Consider the following 11028-nt stretch of genomic DNA (forward strand, 5'->3'; position numbering starts at 1 on the left):
TGTTCGATTTACACCAAGAGCAAAGAACCAAGAAACTTGAGTTTTAAGATAAACACTCAAAACCAATAAATAAAACTACAAATTTGACAGATCATAAGCCATAAAAGAACAAAAAAGAATGAGTTTTAGAATGAAATTTCAACTGCTTACTCTCTTTATTGTCTAGAAACTCAGATTAAGGTTGAATTAATATATGTATATATATATATATATATTTAAAAAAAAACCAAGAACATATTAATTCAAAACATATTATACAGTGCAATTTGGACAAACTAACCCCAAAATATATAATATATATATAAATAAATAACTATAAAAGTATAAATCGTAAATATTAAAAATATTTTTTCACATTATATATAATATATAATAATATAATTAAATAAAAACTATTCAATATTAGACTCATTTCGAAGGTATTAACGAGATAATTATAATGGTGTAACTTGTTAAAATAAAAATGTATTTTTTAAACATGTTTTAATTGATATAAAATTATGTATGTTAATTTAATAAAGGTTTAAAATGAAACATTTAAAAGTAAAGGACGTAAAGTAAATTAATTAACTAATTATAGAGATATAAAATATAAATTTAAAATTATAATTAAAAAAATTGGTTGTGAGAAGGTGAGTGTATGTGAGGAGAGGAAGAGGTGAAAAAGTGAAAAAGAAATATAAAAAGTATCTTGGTCATTTAATATTTTAAGACTTTTATTAAATTTGCTTAATAAGATAGTATATATAATAATAATAATAATAATAATAATAATAATAATAATAATAATAATTAGTTGAAAATGGTAACATAAAAAAAGCTAGGAATTTGATTATTCTATTTTGATAAAGTCGAGATCAAAATGATGGGAATTCACGTGGGGAGATAATTGTTCCTTTTTGATATCGAAGTCAAATAATTAAGTTATTTTTCTTAGTACACTCTTTAATTAAAAATTTAGGAATTACAAATCATGATAAAAATAAACAAAACATACCATGTTATATATCCTTCGAAATTACCTACAAATCGTAATTAAAAAAATATTCAATGATGAAATATAAGAATATCTAACAGTAGTTATATTATCATAGAATTTTGAGGATCCAAAAATTCTAATAGTTGTGTTATATTATATGGTAAAATAAAATAAAAAATAAGAGAGATTATAAAAATATCTAAATTTATAGAAATTCTTGTATTTAGGAGTGGGAAATAGTATTTTAATTTTTTTTCTACCATTAAGATGTATTAAAAATAAAGGTTAGAAGAGATAAATAATATTTTGATAATATAATTAATGTTACTAAAATAAAGTAGTTGTTTTATTGTAGTTGAATTAATTTTTTTAGATATTGACTTTTGATACTTTATTCTAAAAAAAAATATAGTATAGTTGTTGGAGCTATTCAACATCAGCTAGCTTTTCATTTTGAGTTTTATATTTTAGAAGTATAATAATTATGTTTCATGTTTATAGTTGTTGGGCATTTAGCTTAGTTGATAAATGGGCGAAACTAATTTTGTTCAAATATATAACAGTTTTAATCCTATATTTGGCAAATGTTTTTAAGTTTTCTTTATTAAAAGTAAAATCTGTAGAATTACATTATATTAAATCTAAAAGTTATTATATTTTATAAATTTCAGCATTAATTATAACGATTAAAATATTCTATAAATTCATTATCTTAAAGAGTAAATTAAGTTTATTGTCTCTATGGTTTATTAAAAATTGCAATTTGCATTCTTATGGTTTAGATATTGCGGTTTTCATTATTATAGCATGTAAACCATCTTATAGTTTGTAAACCTTAAAGGGATGGGTTCCCGTAGTGAAATCAATCCTATTTTCATGAGATCCACGAAACAACTATAAAGGTACAAAAAATATGTACTTCATTGCAAAAGCGTTGTGATGGTAAAAAAGTAGACCTTCACAATGTCGTGAAAGTTTTTTACCTTTCACAATGTTTTGCCGTAAAAGTTTAATGTTATTTTATAGTCTTATGGCTCTCATAAAAAAACATACCGATCTCACATGATCTCAATCCCCTCTCTCTATAATATACATACCCTAAAACAAACAGACAAAAGATCATGTGAAAAGGAGAGTTAAAGTGATAAAGTGTAAAAAGAGATATAGACATTTGATCACCTTTAATTTTCTAACCCACCTTTCTTACATTTATTACTTGAACTCTTCTTTTCATCGAAACTCAGTCCAAAGAAACAACTTATGATGAATAAATTACTAGAAACAGGAGTAATTAAATCGTTAATTAAAAAGATGAACATTAAAAAACTCTACATGAAAATGAACATAAAAAAAAAAAAAGCTAGCTCTACATCTAAATATATGATACGAATGATTCACAAGGTGTTCGATTGCGAAACAAAGGATCTTATCGCAAGAGATTTGAACCTGAGATCACACACTTAGTTCGAGATTGGTGCACCTCTCTTGATGCTATCCATATGGGTGGTTTCATAAACAGGCAAACCACTTGAATAATAACCCAAATCACAATTTGTTAACTCAAAAAGATCAGAGCTTGAATCACTCTCATTTCCCTCATCTTCATCGTCAATAAACCTCTTGAACTCTTTGATATCATCTCTTGAAACATACTTATGAGGATGACGACGTCGTTCATCTTGTTTTTCATCAAAGCCCTTTACTTTCTCCACAAACGCATTTCCAAAACTCATCTTTCTCCCAGAAAAGTCGGTCTTGATATTGAAAGTTTCAATCTTGTTGAGGTTTTCATTGATGGGTATTTTCGTAATTTGACTTGCAGGAGTCTTGAGATCTGAGTAGCTTCTGGGGTCTCTATAGCTTGCAGTCTTTGTGGGTGTATGTGGTACTGCTATGTGATAAGGAGGTGGTGTTCTAAACCCTGAGCTCGTTGAGGTTGAAAAAGGAGATTTTGAATCACTCATAATGGTGGCGGAGCCGGTGGTGGTGGTGGTGGTGGTGGTGGTGCTGCTGCTGCTTCCACTTCTGAAATGACTGATGCTACTCCTTCTCTTCCTCCTCCAGCCACCAGGACTACTCTCATCTTCATCCTTTGTTGACTTTGACTTTGACTTCTTTGAAGATGTTTGGTTGAAAAGAGAATTCAAGAAATGAGCCAACTTCCCTCCTGGTGAGCTTGGTTGCTTGGACTTCTTCTCTTTGCTGCTGGGCATCATGGGATCCATCAACATGGCTTGTAAAGGAATAGAATTCCCTCTATGGTTTGGCATATCAAGACTCATTCTTCCAATTGGCCTCATGCAATACTTCTGTGTAGCAGCGTTACCAAAATTCCTTGATTCGCCGCTAACAACACTTTTATGGGCGCCACTCAAAACTTCAGTGGCACCCGAGAAATAACGGGCGGCTTCAAACACATCAAGCTCGTCCGAGCCATTCCTACAGTGGGTTGGTTTCTTGAGCGGTTGGGATGGAGGTAGGATTCTGTTCGACATTCTTGAAGTAAAATAACAAATTTCGCACACAAACAAGATCGAGAAAAGCTTGTACCCACAAATTCGAACTGTCTACAAGTGGTTATCTCAACTTATTCATGACAAAAGATGAAAGATCTTGAGTTGGAGAGGAGTGAATGAAAAGCTTCAAAAAGGGAAGGAATGATTTGGGATGGTGGTGGTATAGTAGACAAGTATGAGTATAGCTTGCCTTTTATAGTAATCTTTGTGTTGAAGATATGTGACAAAAGGTACAAGTAGTTGATGCATGATGTACAAGTTTGCATGGGGAAATGGGAATAGTGAGAAATGGTATAATGGAGAAATTGAAATGCTCCAATAGAAGTGGAACAAGGTAGGATGAGGTTTGAGTGTTGAGTAGGGTAGAAACTAACCAAAATGGATGTATATTTTCTCTTGTTAGTGTGGTTTGAAATCCATGAGTTTTTGTTGTGTGTTGTGGGTGGCAAAGGGTGTTTTGGATTCTTGTTATTTTTCTACATTCTATCCTTTTATCATTTTAAAAATTACACGATGAATGAAAACAGAATGAAAAAAACGAGTTTTTAAACATACATGTGTATATTTACGTGTCTATATATATATATATATATATATATATATATATATATATATATACTAGAAGTTAACTTACGTAATGTATTTTGATTTTGAAGTTGAAAATTCGAATTTTTATTCTTGATTCGTGTTTTGTCGCATTATATCTTCTTAAATTTTTGTGGTTTTGTGTCGTTTTGAGAGAGCAAGAGAGTCTCGTGTTGGTTATCAGATTTATTGAATATGTTGTTGTAGTGGTAGTATTCAATATTTATCATGTATTTGAACGTGATTATCTGTTGGTCATGGATTGATTATGATTGCAAGTGTGGAGTTTGAAATTTGTATTTATACAATAATAAGTTATAAATATCCTACATGTGTTTATACACATATTGAAAATCCCGTTAACAAATTGAAAATAAGTATCAAACTAGTTGTGTACCCGCGCAATACGGCGGGAGCCATGAACTTTAACGTTTGAAGTTTCAATGATTTTATTATAGAAGATTTAACGATGATATAAGTTACATTTGGTCTTTACATATTAATACAATTTGAATAAATAAGAGTTATGGTTCCAATTACAGTTTATCGGTGAAAAAAATTGTATGACAATATAAAATCCAACATATTTAAACGACTCCACAAATATGTTCGATTTACACCAAGAACAAAGAATCAAGAGAGCGAGACCGAGACCGAAAGTTCTAGAGCAATTGAATGAGAGATAAACGGAAGAACTTTTAACAACTCATGGTGAATATCAGTTTGAATCTCACCGTGGGGGATGGGGAGAAGACATAGAGGTATGAGAGGGTGAAGACATAAGTGACAGATGTTAAAAGTATCTTAGAAACATGAAAAGAAAATGTAATAATGTGCATTGGTAATTTGTATCATATGTTATTTAAATTGTAGATTAAGAGATTTTAAGACTGAATGCATAAAGTAGTAGTACTTAATACATTATGAGTTGTTTTTAAGACTTTTAAGACTTTATGTATAAATGTATAGTACTTTGTACATTAAAAATTGTTTTTAAGACTTTTAATAAATTTAGTTTATAAGGTAGTATAGATAGATAGATAGATAAAAAAATATATATATTATCAGGTAATAATAAAGTATAAATATTTGCTAATTTATACAATCAAAAGTGAAATAATTATCAGGTATTAAAAAATATATATATAATTATATTATATAAAAATTATTAACTTCAAAGGAAAGCTAGCTTATCTCTTAAATTGGTCACGGTCCTACAAACTCACTGATCGGTCATTCATGATTCGATCGTTTCCTTTTCTGCTGATGCGGGCTGATTAAGATATATCTTCGTTCTTTATCAAAGTTAAATGTCACTATGTGCTTATTCAATCATACACAAAACTATATAAAAAGAATTATATCAAGTTAAAACGTATTTATAAAAGTGTAATATTCTTCTGACAGGATTTTAGACAGTAGAACTTACTTCAAAAAATCGACGTCTGAAAAGAAAGATGATGACTTATTATAGTGGCACTTTAATTTTATAAACAATCATGAATAAAGTATAAAGCATGAGAACTTATCCAATTTAGTTATAATTTTCTTTAAATGCTTTCTTTGTACGATGATCTTTTAAATTTATATTCGCTACTTGTAAAACAAACTTAGGAGAAACAATAGCAAAATTAGGTCTATCGGATATAAAAAATGTTTAGGAGGTTGTTTACTTTTTCTCATTAAGGGGCTGTTTACTTGCGGCTTAATTATGCTTATTGGTCTATCTGGCTTATTCGCACAACTCATTTGGGTTGTTTACTTATGGCTTATTCGCACAGAACATGACTTAATGCACATATAGAAATGGTGTGTTGTCCCCATTCAGCCACAAAAATGACACTCTTACCCCTTATTTAAAGCACCGCATTCTTCCCTATGAGACACCCCATCGTCGGCCTCTTTATAATTTGTTGTTTTGATGTTCAAATAATTAATATTGGGGGATAAATCGGTCATTTATGTTATTCAGACTGTTAGTTCAGGTAAAAAAAAGTAAACAAAAACACTCATTTATCCAGACAAACAAATTTATTCGGACAGATAAATTTATCCATACAGGACTTAATAATTTTTTTTTGTAAACAGCCCCTAAGGCTTGTTTAATAAACACTTACCCAGTAAGTGATGATGATGACTTTTATCCAATTAGTACTTATCTGATAAACTGTTGTATATAATATCGTTTTAATGGATTATATAGAATCTTAAATGTTTGAGAAGCGGCCCATTGGTCTCGTACGAGTTAAATTGTTTGTTTGATAAATCTGTCCGTGTGAATAAAAATGTGTTGTTGTTTGAGGGAGGCAAATAAAGAATGTTGGATTCTTTGAGGTAGTTTAACCGGGAGAAGTGAGGGATCTTAACTTACTCCATATAGACATACCGGCCCAAGAAAAACCCGTGTCAGCGAGTACACTACAAAGACCATCAAACTCATTAAGTTGCAAGTTAACAACCATTAAGTGTCTTAATAGTTTGTTTTATAAGACTTGAGTTTCTAGAATCAAACAATTGTACGCCTTATGCAAAAGTGTTGCAATAAGCTTATAAAACATTTTTTAATATTTTACCAGGTTTTTAAAAACACTTTAACAATATAAAGTGTTATATTAACAAAACGATACACCTAACAATCCAGTATCATTTTTACTGTCTATCTTGTGTGATTAACTCAACCAACAACAAGACTTGGGTCATTAAGGATTCTTTTCATAAATCACTGATTCAAGTTTTACAAAACTATCGAAGAATTTTCTAGTTATTCTTGGGGACCCTGAGATTTAGGGGGTTTTTTATGGCTTACATTTAATGTGTGGGTGTTGGTCCGCACGTGCAAGGCCACGTGATGAATGGAATAGTCAAAATGTAGGACCATTCTTGATGGCTTTTGTCTTTTACAACTTGGAATAGTCATATTCTTAAGGTCTATTTAGATTTTAGGCCATGGGAACCATCACCTTGCACCAAATAGTGGTGCAAATCCACCTATTGTGGTCACAATTTGCCATCATTATGCCAACAAAGCATCTTTATTATAACTTGTAATTTATGCAATAAAAAGTTGTACATTATAAAATATATCTAAAAAAGGTTATTGTAGATTTTTGTTATACTTAGTTGTATACTCATACAATGTAACAAGATGCATCTTAGTTTTAATATTTCATTTTATAATATAGTTTTGAGAAAATAATAATATTTTTTATATTTGAATAAAACATTTTAAAGACTCGAAAAAAGTTCTATCAGTATTACAGTATTAGTATCAAAGTAACAATTTAAAAGTTTTAGTTTTTTTGTATAATTTTTTTTAGTATAACTTAATTTAGGTTTAATAACGAAGTAATTTATTTTAAGTTTAATAATATAATAATTTTTTTTATAAACATGGATTTGTAGTTCAATCTTTTAATTAACGAATTAATTTATTGTAGGTTTAATGATATAATTTTTTTTATAAAGATAATAATTAAGTATTCTGTTAGAACCTAATGATTATCTTAATTATATTTCAGATTTTTTCTATTTAAAGTGATATGTTTATTTTGTATTTGCTTATGTTTATCAATAAGTTATATGAATTCAAACATGTAACTTCAAAAAGTTGTACTCTTACACCATTATTTGTAACCTTGAATTTTAAGTAATATGCATTATTAAACAGTACTTGATGCATTAAAAATAGTTTTGAAGAGTTTTATCCAAATGTTCTATAATATAGTATAGATTGCTGTCAAATAATAAAATGATATTCGAGTATAGTAAAATACGATATCAAATAAGATTAGATATAGATCCAAAAAATTTTCAAATGGGGCACAATATAATTAAGACGATATGAAATAAACATAAATACAGTTTCTTGACAAACAATTGATTTTTGGCAACATCAAAGTCGTTTTCTGTAACTAACAAAAACACACATCAAATGACAAATGATGAATCGTTAAAACTAGTAAACTTTTTGCTACATCAAAACGAATAGATCGGGGGGCATAGGATAGCCTCGGGACCTTAATAAATAAGCCGCTAAATAAGATAACATGATATGATTTTCTATATATCTTTAATTTTCTTGTTATAAAACAAGCATACGAATTACAAGTTTGCCACATTTAATCTCAAATAAATCTATTTGTTGAAGCCCCGACACAGTACTTCAATCATAGCAATCGTTCTTGCACCAAATCAAACTCATAATGACAGTTGAAGGAAGCCATGGCCATTTGACACCTATTGTGGGTACCCACATTGCTTATTGCATGATGGTAGACATGTAGATATGCATCTAACATGGAAGGTTCGGCTTGTTTCACCAAAACACCATGTTTGGTTGCTTTCTTTTACTTTCGACCATGTATATGGTAAAGCTGCAATTCATGGTCTCTATTTTCCTATGAAATATGTGTTAAAAGTCATGGTTTATGGCCTATATTTTCTCATGAGTCTGTCTCCAATGATAACAGGGTATTCCATATGATATGCTTAAGGACATACGAATCTATGGTGACATGAAGACTAGAGTTTTTATGGGGGTATAATATGATAGGTTTATCTGCGATGTCGAAATAAGGTGTCTGTTTTAAGCATCTGGGTAAGTAAGACTTTGGTTTGTTTTTAGGATTTCGTTAAAGAATGTGATGTCTTATGACGTGCCCTCGATGGTTTGGATTACAGGTTGCAACTTGCCTATATGAAGCCAAAATCAATAACGCACAAATTAATTTTGAATAATAGGTTGCAACTTGTTTGCATTAAGTTTGGATTGCAGGTTGCAGTTGGCGAATCTAGAAGACATCGCATAATTACAGGGTGAATAACTCAAGTCAAACCAACTTGAAGCTTAATCAGCGCCTAAAATTTATAAAACTGGGATAGTTAGGTTGGATTAGGGTTATGCTCTTATCATCCCAACCGGACAAAATCCAAAATCTGAACCATCCATTCTCCAAAGAGGTTCAAAATCACGATCATTAATTAATAGATTGAATTTAAGCTTTTCATTGTAATATATATATATATATATATATATACATGTATATATATATATATGTATATATATACATGTATATATATATATGTATATATATACATGTATATATATATATGTATATATATACATGTATATATATATGTATATATATATATATCCAATAAAAGAATAACTGATTAGTTTGTGGTAACTGTGAGATCCAATCTCAACCTCATGTCAACGGATAAATTAGGAAATTAGTAATTTTGGTAATTTGAGTTAAAATTATAATTAGAGTACATTTTAGGTATCTCTAAAAACTTCTCTCTCCTCTCACCTCTTACCTCTCTCCGACCTTCGATGAATATTATTCCGACTTGTACCAAGTAATCATTGTGATACACAATGTGATACCCATTGTGGTATCATTGTGATACTAACTCAAACCTTAAAAACAAAATCAAATCCATGATCTAAATTTAAGGAATACATACCGATCATCCACGTTGTGATACCCAAAATACATACATGATGCAATGTGATACCCAATGTAGTACCACTGTGTTACATCTCCGATCGACCACACAAATGACCTCAATGTGATACCAAAGCATATATATGATGCATTGTAATACCATTGTAGTATCACCGGAGAACGAGGAACATAGAGAGAAGAGATGAGAGATAAGAGTTTTAAAATACCTAAAATATCCGTGCATTAAATTTTAATTCAAAATTATCAAAATTATAAATTTCTTAATTTATCTATTGATTTGTAATTGAGATTGGACCTCACGGTTACCACAAATTAATTAGTTCTCATTTGATTAGGCCCATATATAGGGGCACATTCAAGAGAGAACTGGTTAGTTTGTGGTAACTGTGAGATCCAATCTCAACCACAAATCAACGGATAAATTAGAAAATTAATAATTATGGTAGTTTAAGTTAAAATTATAATTAGAGGACATTTTATGTATTTTTAAAAAACTTTTCTCTTCTCTCTTCTCTCTCCTCTCTCATCTTTCATCTCTCCGACTTCCAATCTCCGGCCTCCGGTGAACAAACATCCGGCAGATACCAATTAATCACAAAGATACACAATGTGATACCCATTGTGATATACTGTGATACCATTTGAGTACCACTGTATATCACAATGAGTATCATATTGTGTATCTTTGTGGTTACTTGGTATCTGCCGGATTTTTGTTCACCGGAGGCCGGAGAGAGGAGAGAGAAGAGAGTAGTTTTTTAAAAATACCTAAAATGTCCTCTAATTATAATTTTAACTCAAACTACCATAATTATTAAATTCTTAATTTATCCGTTGATTTGTGGTTGAGATTGGATCTCACAGTTACCACCAACTAATCAATTCTCATTTGATTAAACCCCTATATATATATATATATATATATATATATATAGTTGGATTCACGTGAGACCAGCCTGTTTTCGTGAGACCCGTGAGACCACATTTTGACACGTAACCTTCACAGCAAAAACATTGTGAAGGTTTAAAAAAAGTCGAACCTTCACAGCAAAAACACCGTGAAGGTTTTAAAAAGTCACATTCACAGCATTTTGCTGTGAAGTTTCAAGTGTAAAATGTTGGTCTCACGGGTCTCACGAAAACAGGCTGGTCTCACATGATCCCAAGTCTATATATATATACTATATTATAAAGTATTTGACAAAAACTCTTAAAAACCATTTTTTATGCATCAACTACTGTTTATTAATGCATATTACTTAAACTTTGAGATTACAAGTAAATTGTGCGTAAGTACAACTTATTAAAACTTCATATCTGAATTCGTATAACTAAATGCGGATAAACATAATCAAATTGAAGATAAACATCATAAAATCTAAAAAATCTAAAATATAATTAGGATAATCATTGAGTTCTAACATAATACTTAATTATTATATTTATAAAATGTTATATTATTAAACCAAAAATAAAT

At 29.9% G+C, this 11028-nt stretch overlaps 1 protein-coding gene across 1 annotated transcript; it reads right to left on the minus strand.

The window, feature by feature from the left end:
• Nucleotides 1-2241: 2241 nt before the first annotated feature.
• LOC112525784 (protein BIG GRAIN 1-like E) lies at nt 2242-3610 on the minus strand. The gene has a single exon (XM_025136050.1). It carries the CDS (start codon nt 3472-3474, stop codon nt 2440-2442), a length of 1035 nt encoding a protein of 344 aa, XP_024991818.1. The 5' UTR covers nt 3475-3610; the 3' UTR covers nt 2242-2439.
• Between the last annotated feature and the right edge of the window lie 7418 nt (nt 3611-11028).

The sequence above is a fragment of the Cynara cardunculus genome, assembly GCF_001531365.2.
Source record: "Cynara cardunculus var. scolymus isolate 2C chromosome LG 13, CcrdV1, whole genome shotgun sequence".
In the NCBI taxonomy this organism is placed as follows: Eukaryota; Viridiplantae; Streptophyta; class Magnoliopsida; order Asterales; family Asteraceae; genus Cynara; species Cynara cardunculus.

Excerpts from the sequence above, each read along its gene's own strand:
- LOC112525784 (XM_025136050.1), bottom strand. The coding sequence starts at position 3,474 with ATGTCGAACAGAATCCTACCTCCATCCCAACCGCTCAAGAAACCAACC.